We start from the raw sequence: 20,658 nt of genomic DNA, 5'->3' as shown, positions 1-20,658 counted from the left end.
TATTGTTAGTTAATTCACTGGAAAAGGGCAACAGCTTCTAAAAAATAATATTAGAGGTCAAAGGTACAGAAAACGAGTTGAGATTATGATACGTGGTAGTGTGCAGCAGCCTGACTCGATGGCTGAGTGAAGTCTGAGAACTAAGGGGTTAATCTCTTCTCAATTTTTAGCTCACTTGTTAACATATTTACATTAAATTCCTTCTGCTCTATTATAATACAATTGTTTACCCATTATTTTTTTGAATGGGTTGACAGCTATATTAAAATAACACAAGACAGGGATTTAAAGTGCTGGGCCTAGAAATTTGTTTGCCCCCCGAAAGCGGGCACGGGGTTGGCGATGCACGATCACCCTGTGCCCGTTCAAAGGAATGCAGACAGCAGGCGGACTTGATGATTAACAAAATATATATTTTTTGCTACAACCCTATCATGTTTTTCACATTACTCCCACCCGTGCTGTCCCACTACTTTGTTTAAACTGTTCTTCCAGACTTTGCTTAACTGTAACTGGCTATCATTGAAATCGTCCTCTCATTGCTGCTCCTAATAATCTCCAAACTCCAAACCCATATGTCTTATGAAATCATCACTTCATCTATTCTGCTGGTCTTCGAGAAAGCTGGTAAGCCAATTTATTATTTAAAGCACTCTGATATTATGATGGAGCTGCTCCTAAATCCTATGTATGCCCATGTACCTATTGTATCCAGTCTATCTCTTTTGAACACTTTTACTGACTTCACACCCAGATCCATTTTAGCAGGGCAAATTTTGAATGGGACATGTTATGCCATAATTATTCATTGACAAGTGATTGTATCTTCAAATTTGTTTCTACAGTGCTATTTACAGACCCGGTCTTGTGATCATTGTAAGCTGATATAGATCAGATGTCATAATATGCAAAACTCTTGTGGATGCTGATCAGCTGTTGCAGCACTAATATTCAGTGTCAAAGAATGGAAAAAAGTGCAAATTCAATCCTGTATTCTACTTAGATGCGCCGGCGTGGCTTATTTGGTAGCATTCTCACATCTAAATCAGAAGGTTGTGGGTTCAAGCTTCATTCTAGAATTTGAGCATTTGATCGAGGCTGACACCTCAATGTCGTACTGAGGGAGTGCTGCACTGTTGGAGGTGCTGCCTATCGGATAAGATGTTCAACTGAGGCCCTGTCTGCCTGCTGAGGTAGATGTAAAACGTCCCATGGCAGTTTTCAGATGAACAGCAGATAGTTCTCCTGGTGTCCAGGTCAACATTCCTCCCTCAACCAATGTCATTAAGACAAACTAACTGGTCATTTATCACACTGTTGTTTGTGGGGCATTGACCTGCATAAATTGGCTGCCATATTTGTCTACAAAACAAGAGCGACTACATTTCAAAGAAGTAATTTGTTAGTTGTGAAGTGCTTTAGGGCATCATAAGGTTGTGAAAACTGTTGTATATTTCTTAGATTCCCATCTGGCCAGTGCCAAGCGGAGAGATATGCTAAGCAAGGGCTGCAGCCTCTCCCAGCAGGGGAATGGAAAATAAGTCAATGTAGTCCAGCCTGGTGGTACAGCGTTCCTCCCATTTGCTAGACAAAGGAAACATTGCCAAAGCTCTGGCCAATTAAAATCAACAGAAAAGAAAATCAGCCGTTTTTTTATATAATGGGCCCTGTTCTGCAATGCTAGTTTTATGCCTAGGTCACAAGTTGTAAATCTACCCTACTAGATCGCACAGACCACTAAATAATTATCCAGCCATTAACTCCACCGATTAATAGTTGTTCCAAAGACCAAAGTATTGTATTTGTTAACATTATAATTATTAGATGATGTGATATAAAAGCAAGGCCCCCCCCCCGCCTTTTTTTAGGGGGAAATATGTTCCATGCTACTGTGGAATTTCCATCATACCTGTTTTTTCTGTCCAAGCTTGAATACTTGCTTGCAGGGCTGGTGACGTTAGTGCTATCCAAATCTCTGTGTAAATAAAGAGCAAAAGTTACAGACAGACTCCGATAATATGAGAGTAAAGCCGTATTCTTTTAGCACGACGTGCATGACAGTTTTCAACAAAGTTCAGAAAAACTTGCAAAGCACAATTCCAAGAAGTAAAATTTAGAAGGCATCATGATTAGAAAGGTATCACCATTGATTAAGTGTAGTCGATTTTTGGGCTTTGGTAGAATCTTTTGTACTGGAAAAATCTGGGCTCTACAGAATTGAAATAAGGCATCTGGGAGGTGATCCTATAGAGGTATATAACAAAGTTAATGGTAGTAACTAGTAAATTTAGGACTGATAGCAGGAAGTTCTTTTTCAGGCAAAGAGTGATCAATACGTGCAATGGATTGCCTGATCGAGCAAAAATCCTAGATTTAAAAACCACTGGATGCTGCAATAGAAGGATATTAGGGGCATTCTGGATGGGTGAATTAAGATGGGCCAAATGGCCCTGTTCATCTATAATTATCTTATGATCTGGGCTTGCAGTAAGTTGTATAGAGCTTTGCGGGTACAGTGATTTTGCACTTATAAAAGTGAACTTTCTGTGATTCTACTCCTGACATGGAGTTTCGTTCAGTGGGAATGTGGATCAGAGAATTGGGCATGGAGGTCATTGAACTCAATTCATGGCATTCCAGATTTTCCAGTCTTTCGAATGAATGATCACAAATTGGGAGAATTGAACTCTGCCCCCGACTTTCTGTTCGAGCAAGACTCCGTGCCCAAAATTGGAGTCATGGAAATTGTTATTCTTGATGTAAGGCTAGGTTCTGGAAGCAGTCAGGTTCCAAACTTCCAGGTGTGTTATTTTGGAGCTAGTTGTGCTCCAAGAGCACCCCACTTAGCTCCTGGAAGAAGAATAGTTACTAGTTGATCATTAGACTACCAATCAGTGTCGGACTGAGCCTTTGCCTGGTAGACTGCAGGTATCAGGAGCTCAACTGACCGTAAGATGCATGAGTGCATTGCCACCATTCTCCTGACCACATCATGGACACGCACCATATCCCATTGTTCCACCAGTTGGAGGTGCAAAGCTTCAGAACTGAGGTTTGAGAAAGGGAATGTAATATTTTTCTTGCATTTTAGGGCTATTAAATGCAAAAATGTATTACATTTTTAGGAGCTAATTTTTATAAATATTTGAAATTGTATTCTTAAAATCTGAATGAAATGTTTGCAGATGTGGATATCGGATATACATTTTTAATTTAGGACCATCCAGGTTAAATTCGAAGGTTGAAAAGTCAGCTTACTGTAAACCGAGTTCTGTAATAAAATAATTTCTTTCTAAACTTATAAATTTCTCTCAAGTGTAACACTATAACAAATCCAAATGTTTACCTTTGTGTAAGAAGTGACACTGAGACTTGGAATGAGAACCACCGGAAAGAGTTATCTGGAGGCTGAGTATGGGAACATGTGCTCAAGGATTTAGGGTTGGGTACTACTACAATTGGGCTGTAGAGAGGTAAGTAAATGTTTCTGAAGCTTTGCACCTCCAACTGGTGGAACAATGGCGTATGGTGTGTGTCCATGATGTGGTCAGGAGAATGGTGGCAATGCACTCATGCATCTTACGGTCAGTTGAGCTCCTGATACCTGCAGTCTACCAGGCAAAAACTCAGTCCCACACTGATTGGTAGCCTAATGATCAACTAGTTACTATCCTTCTTCCAGGAGCTAAGTGGGGTGCTCTTGGAGCACAACTAGCTCCAAAATAACACACCTGGAAGTTTGGAACCAAGTCAAAACTCTGGCAGATTTGTTAATTCAATACGTGAGCCAGGGTGGTCCACAATACTCCAGACACTGTTGATAATTGACCTACAGCCTGGCTCCTTAATGGTACTTGAAAGGGTAAACCTGATTCTGGGCGCTGGGATTCTTCACAGCCTGCTCCAGATGACTCTCGAGTCCAAAGCTGCAGTTTGTAAGATGGTCGCGGCTGGACAAGCAACATATTCTGTGCTGGTAGACTGCATAGTTTTATCTGTATAAATGCCAGCAGTACTCCTGACATACTTGAGTCTCTTAAGCCTTGGCCCTTAAAAATCTGTGTCAAATATCTTTGGACTTAATTAAGATGAGTGTGTCCCTACAGTGAGTGTATATAGTCTATACAGATTAAACAGAAACTCTGCCTTTGTCTGATATCCAGTACTGGATGAGCAGAAATTTCCTCTAACTAAATATTAGGAAGACCGAAGCCTATGGGCTGGATTTTCCTAAGCCCCTGGAGTCGGGTTGGAGGCGTGCGGGCGATAAAAATCGGAGATCCGGGGGTCCCGACCCCATCCCGCCTCCAACCCGCCTCCATGTCAATTTCACAGGAGTCGGGTTGCCGACAAGTGCTGGAACCCGACTCCCAGAGGCGGGAAGGGATTAAAGGCAATTAAACTGCCTGTTAACAGGTAGTTAACAGGTAGTTTTTTGCCTATTCGCGATTTTTATTGCTGGTTTGTGGGCTTCCCGACAGCTCCAAACCATGAAAAGTTTTCGAGGCGGGACGTGGGTCTGAGGTCTTGGAGGGGTCGAGATGCCCAGTGTTCAGGTGAGTGAGGGGTGCAGGAGTGCAAAGGTAAGTGTTTTGCAAGTGTTTAAAATGTTTAAATAAGTTTAACTTACTTTTACTTACCTTTACAGGAGTCCTGCATTCCGGTGTCGGGCGTCGGCTGCAAGAACCACAGAAGCTCCGATTTAAAAAAAAAAATCAGCTTCTTGGTTTCTGCAGCAAAATGATTTTAAATTTATCACAGAATCACAGAAACCCCACACTGCAGATAGAGGCCGTTTCGGCCCATCGAGCCTGCACCGACACATATCCCACCCGATCCCTGTAACCCTTACACCAACACATATCCCACCCTATTCCCGTAACCCCACGTATTTAATCCCCCTAACACTAAGGGTCAATTTATCATAGCCAATCAACCTAACCCGCACATCTTTGGACTGTGGGAGGAAACCGGAGCACCCGGAGGAAACCCACGCAAACACGGGGAGAATGTGCAAACTCCACACAGACAGTCACCCAAGGCCGGATTCGAACCCGGGTCTCTGGCGCTGTGAGGCAACAGTGCTAACCACTATGCCACCATGCCACTATGCTCACCCAGAAAGGACTGAGGCTGAATTAGCAGTTTTTCAGTGCTTGACAGCTTCAAACAGCTGTTAAACACTGATATTTCATCTGCCAAAAGCTCTTGACAGATGAAATGTCAATCTCTGACGTCACCTGTTGCCGGGTGGCCCTTAATTGGCCTGCTGAGCCCACAGGGCGGGCTCAACAAGGTCAATCAGAAGAAAATCCAATGGGTTGGCCACATCTCCAAGGAGGCGGGACAACAAGCCCGAATGTGGGTTTCCCACCTCCAACCCGCCCCCGTAGCAAAATCCAGCCCATTGTCTTTGGTCCCTGCTACAATCACCGTTCCCTAGCCACCGACTCCATCCTTCTCACTGGCAACTATCCGAGGCTGAACCAGACTGTTGGCAACCTTGGTGTCACATTTGACTCCAAAATGAGCTTCCGACCACATAGCTGCACCATCACTAAGACTGTCTACTTCCACCTCTGTAACATTGCCCGACTCCGCCCCTGCCTCAGCTCATCTGCTGCTGAAATCCTCATCTATGCCCTTGTTACCTCTAGATTTGACTATATTCAAATAATCTGTTGAGTATATTCAAGGCTGAGATAGATAGATTTTTGGACTCTAAGGGAATCAAGGGATATGGAGATTGGGTGGAAAAGTGGAGTTGAAGTCAAAGATCAGCCATGATCTTATTGAATGGTTGAGCAGGCTCGAGGGGTCATATGGCCTACTCCTGTTCCTAATTCTTATGTTCTTATTGCAACGCACTCCTGGCCGGCCTCCCACATTCTACCCTCCATAAACTCGATGTTCACCCAAAACTCTGCTGCCCGTGTCCTACCTTGCACCAAGTTCCATTCACCCATAACCCCTGTGCTCGCTGACCTACATTGGCTCCCGGTTAAGCGACGCCTCAATTTTAAAATTCTCATCCTTGCTTTCAAATCCCTCTATGGCCTCGCCCCCCCTATCTCTGTAATCTCCTCCACCCCATCAACCCTGTGCTCCTCCAATCCTGGCCTCTTGCGTATCCCCAATTTTAATCGCTCCACCATTGGTGGCCGTGCCTTCAGCTACCTGGGCCCTAAGCTCTGGAATTCCCTCCCTAAACCTCTCTGCCTCTCTACCTCCCTTTCCTCCTTTAAGAGGCTCCTTAAAACCTACCACTTTGAACGAGCTTTTGGTCATCTGCCCTGATATCTCCTTATGTGGCTCGGTGTCAAATTTTGTTTGATAACGCTCCTGTGAAGCACCTTGGGGCATTTAACTATGTTAAAGGCGCTGTATAAATACAGGTTGATGTTTTTGTTGTTGTTTGTAGATTTCTCAGTTGTGTGATTCTCAAAACATGGGCCCAGATATTCCGATCGCAGGCCTCCCGCGGGCGGAGGGCTGCGATCTGGAAATATCTGCGCCCTTACCTGAGGGCTCCCGGGAGGCGCAGAGTTCCGTTGCTGGGCCTCTCCAAACTGCCGGTGTGCAGGGCCCACATATCCCAGAGGCGCAGGCGGTTCGCAGCCTCCCTGGGATCACGTGGGCCATGGGGAGCCAATCAGAGCAGGGAATCTCCATTCATAGATTTGACAGGAAGACCTGTCAAATATATGAATAGAGATCACCCCCAAAACATAGTAAAACTTCAACAAAATAAAAAAAAAAAATCACATTTTTAAAATGACTTGAAATTACATAAATTAATTATTTTAAACAAAAATTTAAATTTTTGAACAAAATAATTAAAGTTTTTAACGGGGCTAAAAATAAACTTACCTTTCTTTAAAGTATTTTTAAATGATAAATCAGTGGGAAAAATAAAATATTACTTTTTTCAACTCTTATCTTGGTAAAAGCAGGCCTTACGCCTGCTTTTACCAGGTGCAAGAATTGTAAGTGTTTTCTGCGGGCGGAGAGTCTCCAAAAAACGGAACTCTCCCTCCGCAGAGGCCCTTCTCCAGGGCAGCCGGAGGATCTGTCAAGAGCTTTCTTGACAGATTGGAAATGCCGGTTTCCAGCGCAAGCGCTGTGCATGCCTGAAACCGGCATTTCCAATGTCCCTACGGGTGAGTACACAGCGCGTACTCCCCCGTAGGGATCGGAATTTCTGCCCCATGGTGTTGGGTTTCCGTGTGTGTAAAAACACTCGGCTGATCAAAAAAAAAAGTGGGGCTGAAACTGAAGCTGTACTGCAGCCACGAACTAAAAATTTCACAGCCCATGTCGACCCCAGAATGTGTACTTTCTGAGGACTGTTTTTATTGTGGGTCTGCATTAACTTCCATTGTCCTTCTAATTAACTTTTTGACTTTGCTGATCCACACAAAATGGTAGCAAGCTTAACTGCTGTATACTGCATTATTATGAGGTCAAGACGGACATATTTTGACAGTTTGTATTTAAGGATATAAAAGTTAATTCTTTAATGAGGACAGAAGAGCATAGTGAAAAAGGAAGTCGTCTACACTATAAGACATTGCATATAAAACATTCCCAACGTGGTGGCAAACAGCTATCAACGTTTACAGAACTTTATTACTTGGGTTCTCTGCTAAAAGGAAAATGGATTGATGCAGTGATAGGTACAGATCATATTTGCTGTCAGAATTTTCAACTTATAAAACTGTATTTAGTCATCACTTAGAATTACGTTGTTAAATAAAAATTGAATTATTGATACAGCTACAGGTGTTTACATGACATTGCAAGATATGGAAGTCTGTGTCGATGTGCTGGAAATGTTAACATTGCAAGTATATTCTCCTTATTGTCTCACTTCCAAATGTCAAACAAATAGTTAAAGTTAGTCAGTATTTGCTCATTGTTGACAAGCTCTTTGACTTAGGATGTTCACATGATATCATTGCTTAAACTTCCTTGAGGTGTAACCATAGTTTAATAAGTTTGTTTCTGCTTGATATCACTGATACTATAAATACTGCCCCTATGGGAGATGTGTTAGGCAACAACATCAACTTTTCCTCATGCTAACGTGTTTGTTGAAGCGCACGCATCAATAAACCTGCCTAGTTCCTCAGAATATTTCAAATTTACTGGGACCATGATTTACTACTTTCATAAGGACACAATCTTATGGTTCAAATGAAGGCGGCTACAAATGAAGCCACAGATGCCACGTCAATTGAAGGGTTTAAAAGAGATATTTACTTGTGAAGTAATGGTATTAATGAATGTGGAGAAAAATCAGGGGCATGGGATTAAACGATAAAGCTCCCATAGCTAACAAAGGTGGCCAAACATGCTGAAGGGCCAATTGGCCTACTCCCCATCCTATGCTCCTATGTACTTCAACAAGCACATCGACACACATCATCAGTCAATGTCATGTATATACCTGTTAAAAGGAAAGGAATTTGTCAGCAGGCTGATCAGGTACAAATTTGGTCAAATCAACAAGCAAAAGGCCACTTGAAAGCATCATCTTAAATTTCAAATAAACTTTTGCCCAAAAAAAAATCGAATTCTGATTTACAATCAATCAGTGATCCAATTACTCTGATTCATACAACTGGTGTTTGTATTGGAAAACTCTTTGGCCTCACTGATAAGAAATTTATCACAATTTGTGGTAACATTGAAATTGAGGCCCTAAAATTCCAAGGGGTCATTTACATTGGTGACGCACTCTGAGCCAGGACTTCCGCCCACAGATACTGCCCAACACTGACCCTGTCGTAAATTACATGGTCAACTCATTTAAATATCGATTGGCAGTTCCGCAGTTCCGTAGCACAATTTCTGTGCAACATGGGAGTAGTGTGAAGGGGATACTCGGAAATTAGGAGTGCAGACTTTAAAAAGCTAATAATGGCTGCAGGTTGCAGCAAGCTGGGGGAGCTAAAGGACGAGAGTGTTTGGTATGGCGAAGTGACCATCAGGTAGCTGTAATGGATGGTTCATGTGTGATTTTTGTGCCACTTTTAAGGCATGACTTCAGGTGGAGAATCTGGCAGAGGCACCCAAAGAAGAGAGCAATGCATTGCAAGGAGGCAGAAAAGAAGGGCACACAAATTTCAATGAGGTTGACCTTCAGATACCCCTGGACATAATGAAGCAACTGAGAGAAAGACTGACGGGTGCCCATGGGAGAAACCTGCAGGAAAATGTCTCCTGTGCCATGTGGAGGGAGGTGGCAGTAGCACTAAGTGTCCCCCCTCACATCTGCAGAACTGCAGATCCGTGCCGGAAAAAATTCAATAGTCTGATGAGGGCAGTCAAGGTTACACACTGTTTACTCACCCTTTTCTTTCTGAAGTGCCGTAGGCATGAACAGACTATTCACCCTCTAAAATTAATAGTAGCACAGATAACCTTTCACATTGCTCTGTGGTTAAGGGGGCACTAACTCGAGACCTTACAATATGTGTCGTCACCTCCCCTAACAGCACTGTGGGTGCATATGTAGGAAACCTAGCTGAAATGGGTGCCGCCCCCTGAATCCACCCACATATTGTCAGTACGCAGATTTAACAAAAGAAACGCACCAAAAATGGCAAGTAATATAAGGGCTTGGAACCTTTGTCTTCACAACAGTTGGCAACATAATGTGCGAGTCAACAAAGTGATAGTGGAGCACCTCTCGCAAGCCCCCAGCGTCATTGCACTATTGCCTACTTCTACTCTCTCGCACTCCATTTTCACACTTGAATGACATACCTCCAATCTAAAAATGGCATGTAAAGATATGAAATCATAATTACAGAAAAATTGTGTTCAGCTTATACATTGGCACTGGTGTTTGAAGCATGTGAGCCCAGGATTCCTAAAGTCCCTAAAGTCCAATGTCATAATACCTCATGCATCATCCATAATGCATCCAGCTCCCTTATTGGCTTACTGGGCAAAGGAACTGCCTGGTGTGCTACTGAAGCAGTGCAGGAGTGCCAAAATGATGTAAGTATACCTCAATGCACCAGAGTTCAGTGCTAAAATTCAACAAGAATTTATGTAAAGAGAACACCTTAAAAATATACCTTTCGAAAAGCACCAGTTGTATAAATTATCTTGGTCAGGAATGGGAATAACATGCTGTTTATTATCCATTGACGAGGGCGTACATGATTCACGTGCAACTATTCAATTCTGTGTAATCAGGCCCACCTCACTCATGTAATGAACAGCACGTTTCCATCATTCCCACCAAGTAGCCTCTGTTTAAGTGATTCAGAACATTGGGGCAATTTCTTGCATTCGATCCTGTGCAGGAGCCTCACTGTAGCACAGATGAAGCTGCCCGGTATCACAACTGACATTTCTACCTGTTCAGGATTTCTTCAGATCTGTATCGGTTGAGCCCAACTTTATTATGGAACCCATCAGCTGGCTCTGAGCTGCTAACAAAAAGAACAGTTCTATACCTGAAATAGACAGAGCTAAACAAATTTACTTAACGATTCTGACCTCACACAGCACAACAGTATCATAGGGGTTAAAATGGTGCAAGTCTTTGCTTTGTGCCACCACTGTAAAAAAAAAAGAATCTGCCCTCTGCTTAATGCAAAACTATACTAACCGAAAACCAGGCATTAGCAAAACTTCCCTCATACTCAATTATGTTACCAGACTGCCTTCACTGGTTAGAATGCATTCGAGGTAACCCTGTAAAATAAGTAACCCAGCATGTGCTAAGAGTCAGCCAAGCCTTCCTCAGGAGGGTTTTCACTGGGCATTGGTGCTGGCACCTTAGTTGGATCTGCCATCTTGGCTTTTAGCTTGCCTGCATAATAACAACTTGCATTTATATAGTGCCGTTAACGTAGAGAAACAACCCAAGACACTTCACGGAAGATTAATCAGACCAAAAATCAACCCGGGCCGAAGAAGATATTGCGGGGGGGGGGGGGGGGGCGGGGGGGGGGGTGGTGGGGGGGCGGGGGGGGGTGACTAAAAGTTTGGTGAAAGAGGTGGGTTTTCAGGAGAGTATTAAAGGAGGAAAGGGAGGCGGACAGATGGAGAGATGTAGGGAGGGAATAACTTCATGCATCTGATCATGTGGAGGATGATCACTGGAGCTCAGGTGGAGATTGCCAGTGTCGCAATCGTCATTTATATCTGGCCAATACAGTCTATCTCACAGCAAGGGAGAAGGTCTCCACCAGGATGGTGAAGGCACTAACTGCACCTGTGCAACTTTTACATATGCACAGTTGTTCCGTTGTTGCTATATCCACTCTGCAGCATAAACAGTGTGGATGCATTAGGAGAAAAGCCAGTACAGTTACAGAATTGCTAAATAAATCAGGTGTTATTTTCCCTCAATACCTTGGACATGTGAGAGTAGAAATTTCAATTGGCAAATTTCAAGTTTGAACAGTTAAGATTGTTGTACTGTTAACCTATTTATATGATGTCCCCAACAATGCTTCTCCACAGCTTCATACTAAATCTACAATGGCAAAAGTTAATATCAATTGTAATATTTTTTGTTTTTAAAACAATAATTTATGTTGTCAAAATAGAACAAAAGTCCAAGAGTGATGGTGTATAGAGAATAAACCACTCGTACCTCCCAGTGGTTATCATAAATTGTGTGTCTGGTTGTTTACCTCCCATAAAGAACAGAGCCCTGACTTTTACCTCTACATAATCCACATGTGGCACTGACCATAACTCACTTGCAACCTTTCACTCATGAGTCATTGGGTCAGTTCAATACTGTAGGATATAATTGGGGCTTCACAATATAACCTCCATTTGTCTGTACTCAGTAGCTATTATTACATTTGCTGTTGTGATCTCACCTTGCAGGTCTATCCAAAGTTGAACTGCGTTGTGTCTTGCTGGGATCAGTAGTACCGCTGTGTAAAAAAAGATGTAAAACTATCAGTATTAAAAAAGAGATTCTACTATTAGTACATTTCCATGTTAATTGATCAGTTGTTTTCCTTTGCAACCTACAGTAAAGGAGCTAAGAAAGCAAAAAACTAAAGTGCTAAAAGCCTTGAAAAATTGGAAATGCATTGCGGATCAGTCAGATCAGATAAGCTATCATTTCAGGTGTAACTCTTCATCGCTTATCTTTCTCCTTCATCTGTTGAGTGTCCTACTGTACATTTCAAGCATTTTCTGATTTTATTTCAGATTTCCAGCATTTTTAAAAATCTTTACAACCTTGACCATAAAGATTTAAAAAGTGCCGTCACTGTTTTCACTTAGTTATAAACATTAACTCTAACATCTATATTTTTGAGGGGGTTATTTGGTCCTCGATACATTCTGGCCGCAAATTCTGCGGGATTCTGATTCCGGTGGAAGTGCCTGGATCAGCCCACTGGTGATCTCCACTTCTGACCCTACCAAAATATGTGGGGTCAAGAAAAGGTCACTCTAGTTGAATGTAGTCAACGAGTACCGGACCACAAGGGGCACATCTCAGGTGCCAGCCAGTCAAGGGAGGTCAGGAATCCCAAAGGAAGGATGAATGCTCCGAGGGGGGTGGGGGAAGGTCCCAGAAACACCATAAACATGGCTCATTGGCCCCATTTCTTAGGGGTCAAGAAAGAAGGGCTCCAGACCATGTCCCAGGCCTGGGCCCAAAGGTAGGCCCCAGTTCTGCTGGTTATTGGGCAAGTATGCCTCCTTTCACTGGCAATACCAATCTGCCAGCAGACTGCCAGATTGGAATGAGGTTACTCAAGCTTTGAGAGTCCTTTGCTCCCAGCCATGTCCCCTCTGGTATGTGTGTCCTTGTTTGGGGCAGGCGAAGGATCTGTCCCAAACAAGGACCCACAGAAACTGGCAGGAAATCTAATATACAGGAAACTTTGTGCTATCCGGCACCCACAGGACCGAGCTGCTGCCGTTGCCTCAAAACTTCCGGATAGACCAGCGTCAATGTTATCAGATAGGAGCTTTTCATCTCCGTATCTGACAACAAAGACTGTTGCTTAGCAACAGCTTGTCAACACTCGGCCCGTGGCTTGGAAGCGTCTCTGAAGCCGTTGCTAAGATACAGAGACACCTTCCAGAGCCTGCCGTATCTGACCACAAACACTGTTGCTCAGCAACAGCTTGTAAACACTCGGCCCAGTAGCTTGGAAGCATCTCTGAAGCTGTTGCTAAGCTACAAAGACGCTTTCCAGAGCCTGCCTGTGAAAAGAATGCTAGGAGAAGAAAAAAAACCTAACCAAAACGGCTGCTGATTTCTGCCGTTAGATCGAAGCTGCCGGACATTCAACCTCCGGATAGCACAAAGTTTCCTGTATTTGGGTCCGAGTTCATTTCTGGCCATTACTGCACATTTCTGCAGTGCTTGCACCTGCTTACCAGAATGGCCACAGAATTTCAGCCCCTTTAACTGTTCAACTACAGTCACCTACAGAGACCAATAGAAAATCAGATGCTTATGTTGGATTAGTGTTCTAATGACAAAAAATATTTTTAAGTATGATGGGAGTTTTTGGTTTTAGGATACTGAGGCAAATATTTATAAGGGTACTTTAATTTAACAAAGGAAAAAAAAGAGTTCCTTTACTTCAAATATGGTCATCTCCAAATATTCCAGAGTGGGACTTGAGAGATACAGTTACCTAAACATTTAACACAAAAATAAATTCAGATTGCTCTAGTGGCATTAACAATGAAGTGCTGTGATCCAAAAATCTTCATGTTACAAATTTTGCAGGATTTTGTATTTAGTCTTCATGTAATTCATTTAAACAGCATTAATTACTCCTGTTATATACAATTTGAACATAAGGAAATTGTCCAAACCAAGACAAATCAACAAGCAAGCATCATTTGAAAGCATGGTTAGAAACTGATCGTTTCTAATAAGTGTTGAGATAGAAGTAAATTCTGATCTGTAAGCAATCATCCGATGAAATTAAGCCGATTCAAGGTGATTGGGGAAAGCCAGGATCATTTCAGGAATTCACGTGCAACACCGCCACTTCAAGTAGAGGTCGGTGGTATTACGGCCAGAGACTCTGCTGGGCACCATCAGTATTTCTACCTGTGCAGGAACTCTTCAGATCTGAACTGGTTGTGTATAACTGTGCTACGACCGCCATTAAATAACCAAGTGCTGCTGGTAAAGAGAACAGTTCTACCTTAAAATGCATTTTTTTTTAAAAGGTCCCTGGTCACATTTGGTAGAATGAATCTGGGCTTTTAATAAAACAACAATAGCAAAACACTGAAAACTATTTTACAGTTTTATAAAGGCTCTTTCCACTGGAAGAATCCCTAAAGCCAATGTCTCATTAGCCAGCTACCAGGGCATAGGAGGTACTGCCCAAGATGGACTACACTGTCCGACTCTTCCCTTTTTCCCTTCCTTCCTCCGCCTTCCCCCTGCAAGAGAGAAATGCCACAGCCTCAGACAGCTGTCTACTCACAACTCACGACGGCTCAGCTCTGATCAGGTACTGAGCGTTCTGACAACATTCAATCTATGTCCTACCACAGAGACACTTTTACTACAATGTTTAACACCAGCGCACTGCTCCCCACTCTACCTCACCTTAACCCCATCCATGTTTCTTAGGAAAACTGTTGACACTTGTCAGAATGTGCATATCTACAGGGAACAGTAAGTACCGAACAGAATTCAACTTGAACATATACTAATTTCAAGTTAAAAGAAAAATACAATGGAATCATGTTTACCTGCAATAGTCCATGATGAGTATCTGAAACAATTTCTCTGCTTACTTCAGATATGTACATGTTTATCTATATAAATATGGATTTGACTATGTTTCATATTTAGGGTCAGTCATAGATCTGGTAGGAACTCCAATACTATTGATTAGCAAATGGCAAATAATTCCTTCTGCTTTATTTATAAATTTCAAAATAAAGTATTCAGTTATAAGATTTCAGAACAAATAATTAAGTACGTATAAAAATTGCATAAACGCTAAGGGAGAAATTGGAAGCAAAACAGGAGGAAAAAACACTAATTTTGAGATGCTTTGTCCCGTGTTCCCAAACGATGCCTGAAGTACATCCAATGCCATATTGGCTCAGGCAATATTTAGGCATCCCTGGCAGCCGTCTGATACAGATGTTAGGCCACTTGCATATGCTAATGAGGGGATGAATGGCTGTTTCACAAGCCTGCTCCGAAATTCAGCAAAACTGAGCAGAGCACGCTCCATTTTTTCCGGTTCTTCTGCAACCTGACTAGTGGGTCCTAAAGAGACGGCTGGAGGCCACCAACCAAACGTCAAGTTTTTTAGCTTCTCCTGGTCCCGGGGCTTGCGCTTGCCCCCTCCCCTTCACCTCCCACCCCCTCCCAGGACCTACCTGAGAGCCGCCACTGGCATCGCAACTGGCCCAAAATGGCCTGCAGCAAACCGGCCAGAGCTGCCTCGAGGCACTCCATTGGCATCCGCAGTCCAGAGGAACTATTCAAATGAGGCCCGGGGCCCAATTTGGGAGGAGCCTCCGGCCTCTGGCTTCTGGCACAATCTGATCACGCTGCTTATTTTGCACCTGAAAACAGGCCACAGCCAACTTCTCCCCCACTATCTCTTAAAATCATTTAAACACAGTGGACATAATTTTATACAACATGCAGATAAGCAGCTCGACAGATCTATTGAACAGATCCAGCAGATTAGAAACTAACTGAAATGTAAATAAGCAACAGTCACTGTTCGATTTTCCTTGGTTGTTATTTTCTTTCCCTTCTCTACAAAATAAGAAACCATAAAACTATCTTTTAAAGTGACTCTGACCTGCATTGCTACTGGAACCCCTTATTTAATGAGAAGTTTGCCACACTTTGGCCTTAAAGTTCCTACTTAAAAGGAAAAAAAATGACAAGGTTCATCAAAAGCAAATAAAAGATGATACCAGTTGTAAGCTGGCTTTATCATGTCTTATGTGAGGCAAACTGCATTTTACAAATATGATTTTTGCAATCTTTTACAGAAATAACCTGAAGAAAGTTCCTCAAAAGAGCAGCATGATATCTTCTTCAATGGCCATTATACCACCTTTTACAGCTCAGGCTGGCTATGCCAGTATGTGAGCTTCAGAAACCTTCTCAATTTGATGACAATTCTCTTTAAAAATTACCCTCAGAAGGTTGGAAAAGCCTGCTGTTCAACATGAAACATACTAGTTATGTTTCTTGCTTATTCTGTTCAACCTGTTGTTCCAGACTTTGCTTTAATATAATTGGTTGCCATTGAAGTTCACCACACCCAGTAAATCTCCAAACCCCATATTTTCTTATGAAACTAACACAGCATTCCTGAAACGCCCTGCTCGTCTTCCTTCTTATATACTAAGATTGAAACAACCTCCGATATTCTACAAAACTTTCCCTAAATGCTGAAGACACTCAGGTCAGGCAACATTTGTGGGGAAGAACAGACATGTTGACATTGCAAATGTGCACCCTTCCTCAAAACAGCAAATAGAACAGTTTTTTAATTCACATGGTTTAACCAATTTGTTTTGCAGAATTCAGCAAAACAGCAGTTTTGAGGAAGGAGTCACATCCTGAAACATTAACATATCCATTCTCTCCACAGAGGCTGCCTGACCTGCCCTCTCAAACCTGTTTAAATTGGGTAATAATTCAGTTCACCTGGTCCTGAGTCCCAGATCTATTTCGCCACAGCTGAATTTCAAATTGGACATGTTACACAATAAATAACTATTGACGTGTGATTGCATCTACCAAGTTATTTCTACAATGTTGTTTGTCAGCCTGAACTTGAGATCACTATATAGTTGGTACATAGAAACATAGAAGATAGGAGCAGGAGTAGGCCATTTGGCCCCTCGAGCCTGCTCCGCCATTTAATGAGATCATGGCTGATCATCCAAATTCAGTACCCTGTCCCTGCTTTCTCCCCATATCCCTTGATCCCTTTAGCCCTAAGAAATATATCTAACTCCTTCTTGAATATATTTAATGAATTGGCCTCTACTGCCTTCTGTGGTAGAGAATTCCACAGCTTCACCACTCTCTGGGTGAAGAAATTCCATCTCATCTCTGTCCTAAATGACTTACCCCTTATCTTTAGACTGTGACCCCTGGTTCTGGACTCCCCCGCCATCGGGAACATCATTCCTGCATCTAGGCTGTCTAGTCTGTAGTGTATGTACTTTGCAGAAGGAACTATATTCTGCAGCCCCTGTATACTGCAGTACCAGTAGTGACCACCCCTGTATATAAGCCTGTGAAGTAACTTTGCATAGCAGTTCCAGTTTTGTCTCCACTCAGTAAACACCTGTTGTAACCTACTCCTGCAGTCCGTGTCTCAATTATACATGGACATAATATAGTCCTGTTAGAATTTTATAAGTTTCAATGAGATCCCCTCTCATTCTTCTAAACTCCAGCCAATATAAGCCCAATCGACCCAATCTCTCCTCATATGTCATTCCTGCATCCCAGGTATCAGCCTGGTGAATCTTTGCTGCACTCCCTCCATGGCAAGAACATCCTTCCTCAGATAAGGTGACCAAAACTGCACACAATACTCCAGGTGTGGTCTCACCAAGGCCCTGTAGAACTGCAGCAAGACATCCTTGCTCCTGTACTCGAATCCTCTTGCTATGAAGGCCAGCATACCATTTGCCTTCTTAACCGCCTGCTGCACCTGCATGCTTACCTTCAGCGACTGGTGCACAAGGACACCCAGGTCTCGTTGCACTTCCCCTTCTCCCAATCTATTGCCGGTCAGATAATAAGCCGCCTTCCTGTTTTTGCCACCAAAGTGGATAAGCTCGCATTTATCCACATTATACTGTCTGCCCAATCACCCAACCTGTCCAAATCATACTGGAGTTTCTCGGCATCCTCCACACAGCACACACACCCACCCAGCTTTGTGTTGTCTGCAAACTTGGAGATATTACATCTAGTTCCCTCGTCTAGATCATTAATATATATTGTGAATAGCTGGGGTCCTAGCACCGATCCCTGCAGTACCCCACTAGTCACTGCCTTCCACTCGGAAAAAGACCCATTTATTCCAACTCTTTGCTTCCTGTCTGCCAACCAGTTCTCTATCCAAGTCAGTACCTTGCCCCCAATTCCATGTGCCTTAACTTTGCACGCTAATCTCTTATGCGGGACCTTATCGAAAGCTTTCTGAAAGTCCAAATACACCACATCCTCTGGTTCTCCCTTATCTATTCTACCAGTTACATCCTCAAAAAATTCCAGTAGATTAGTCAAGCACGATTTACCTTTTGTAAATCCATGTTGACTTTGTCCGATCCTGTCACTGTTTTCCAAGTGCTCTGTTATTACATCTTTTATAATGGACTCTAGCATTTTCCCCACTACCGATGGCAGGCTTACCGGTCTATAATTCCCTGTTTTCTCTCTACCACCTTTTTTGAATAGTGGGGTTACATTAGCTACCCTCCAATCCATGGGAACTGTTCCAGAGTCTATAGAATTTTGGAAGATGACCAGCAATGCATCTACTATTTCTAGGGCCACTTTCTTAAGTACCCTAGGATGTAGATTATCAGGCCCTGGGGATTTATCGGCCTTCAATCCCGTCAATTTCCCTAACACCATTTCCCTACAAATACCGATTTCATTCAGTTCCTCCCTCTCATTAGACAGATCAGGTGTCATAATGTGCTAAATTTCCCCTAGTGTTAATGTAGCAAAATTGCCAAATTATTTTTCTTGCTCCTCCCTACCACTTATTGGAATTGATTGTTTGGTTGCTGTTGACTCATGTCTACTGGGAATTGAATTATCCAAACTCTTACTGCGTCTCAGTGCAAAGAGAGATCTTTTTATTCCTTCTCACTGGACTAGCCAAGGAGCCACAAATCTAAGGATAATGTTAAAGCAATGGCCCGGATTTTCCAGGGCCTATGACCGCGTACGTGGCCGTAGGTGCCCTACAAGTACCGGGTTTCCACATGCGCGAAAACCCGGAACTTGCAATCTGTCAAGTTTCAGCTTGACAGATCCACCGCATCTCTAAGAAATGGACATTCGCGGGTGGAAAGTTGGGCTATTTGCCCAACTACTGCCCAGCAAATGGCCGTGAAACTCTTACGCCTGGTAAAAGCAGGTGTAGGGCCTCCTTTTACCAGTGTAAGAGTTTAAATAAATATTTTTTTTAAGAATTAAAAAAATTATTTAAACATAAAAAAACTTTTTAATTAGTTATAGGCTATTTTTAGCCCATTTAAAATGTTTAAATTTATTTTTCAAAAAATTTAATTTATGTTTTAAATGTTTAATTTAATTGTACTTTAATTAATTTTGAACATGTAATGATTTATTTTTATTTAAGTTGTATGAAATTTGTGTTTTTTAGGAGATTCCTATTAAGCTTACGGGGATTCCGTACGTAAATGGAATCCCCCATAAGCAAGAATGGGGATTCACTTTTCTAATTTCTTGGCCTGGCCCATGTGATCTCAGGGGCGCTTGCAAACCGCGTGTGCCCATGGGCTACATGGGCCTTTACGTGGGCGTACGCCTACAGGCCCAGGAGCGCGAGTCTACGAACCTCCGGGGCCATCAGTTTGGTTCATATTTTTCTTGCGGTTCGGAGGCATTCGCCCACAGGAAACCTCCGACCACAAATTCAGACCCATTAGGCTGGATTTTGTCAATGGGGAGCTTTTGGAGGCGGGACTCCCACTTGTTGGGTTTTAGTCCCACCTCCATCGACTTGTAGCCAACCCACGCTACTTTCCCTTGATTGACCTTGTTAAGCCCGCCCAGCAGGCCAATTAAGGGAAAGCCAGTTACAGGTGACGTCAGCGAGTGCCGTTTCATCTGTCAAGAGCTTTTGACAGATGAAATGTCATCATTTGACAGCTCTGTGAAGCTGTCAAACACTGACAATCGGTCTTCTAAGTTGTGTCTTTACTCAAGACTCAATTAGAAAGCCTTCCTGGCCAGAAAGCAGAAGGCTGCAGCTTTTGACAGTTCAGCGGCCATTCTGCTTTCTGTGCCGGTGAGCTGAGGGACTCCCGAGACCTGAAGGGAGGAAGCCTGCAGGAAGAAGTAAAGGTAAGTAAAACTTATTAAAACACTTTACACACACCTCACACACTTACCTCTGCACACATGCACCCATTACTCACCTGCACACCGGACATCTCGGCCCCTCCGACCCCCGCAGACCGACGGCCCGGCTCGCTGAGCCTGGCGAGGTTCAGAGCCGTCGGGAAGCCCACACTTCAGGACTCAAAATAGGGATTAGCCAAAAAACTGCCTGTTAACTACCTGTTAATTGGCATTAATCCCCTTCCCGCCTCGAGGAGGCGGGACCCGGCGCGGGACGTCTACCCGCCTCCTGGCAAGATGGCATGGTGCCCAACCCGCCCCCAAATTCTGCCATTTTCCCGGCAGTCCCGCCTCCAAACCTGCCTCCCCAGGGCTGGCAAAATCCAGCCCATTGTCTTTGTTGCTTATGTCATGTTGGGTGTCAGACATATATATATATCCAACTTTGTTAAAACAAGAATGAACATCAGTACTGTAACTCACATCTGGGCAGATTTCCTGAGTGCAGCAACATTCATAAAAATGACTTGTATAAACATGCTAATGTAGAAAAATTGCCAGATTAATTTTCTTCACTGCTCACT

General features: G+C 43.0%; 1 protein-coding gene across 7 annotated transcripts in view; it reads right to left on the bottom strand.

Moving 5' to 3' along the window:
* The window catches only part of scel (sciellin), a 92,663-nt gene that overhangs the window by 37,848 nt on the left and 34,157 nt on the right, over positions 1-20,658 (bottom strand). Inside the window, exons 6-9 of one of the 7 annotated variants that reach the window (XM_085998526.1) lie at positions 14,069-14,143; positions 11,856-11,912; positions 10,374-10,448; positions 1,910-1,975 (exon numbers count right to left, since the gene is read on the bottom strand). In XM_085998526.1, coding sequence (XP_085854652.1) covers positions 1,910-1,975; positions 10,374-10,448; positions 11,856-11,912; positions 14,069-14,143 — 273 coding nt within the window. The remainder of the gene's footprint in view (positions 1-1,909; positions 1,976-10,373; positions 10,449-11,855; positions 11,913-14,068; positions 14,144-20,658) is intronic. The other 6 variants (XM_085998528.1, XM_085998527.1, XM_085998530.1 and 3 more) reach the window with 6 other exon arrangements.

The sequence above is a fragment of the Somniosus microcephalus genome, chromosome 10 (genome assembly GCF_052327205.1).
Source record: "Somniosus microcephalus isolate GS21.2 chromosome 10, FLI_Smic_1.0, whole genome shotgun sequence".
In the NCBI taxonomy this organism is placed as follows: Eukaryota; Metazoa; Chordata; class Chondrichthyes; order Squaliformes; family Somniosidae; genus Somniosus; species Somniosus microcephalus.
The sequence above is the reverse complement of the archived record's forward strand: the minus strand, read 5'-3'. Positions and strand labels throughout refer to the sequence as shown.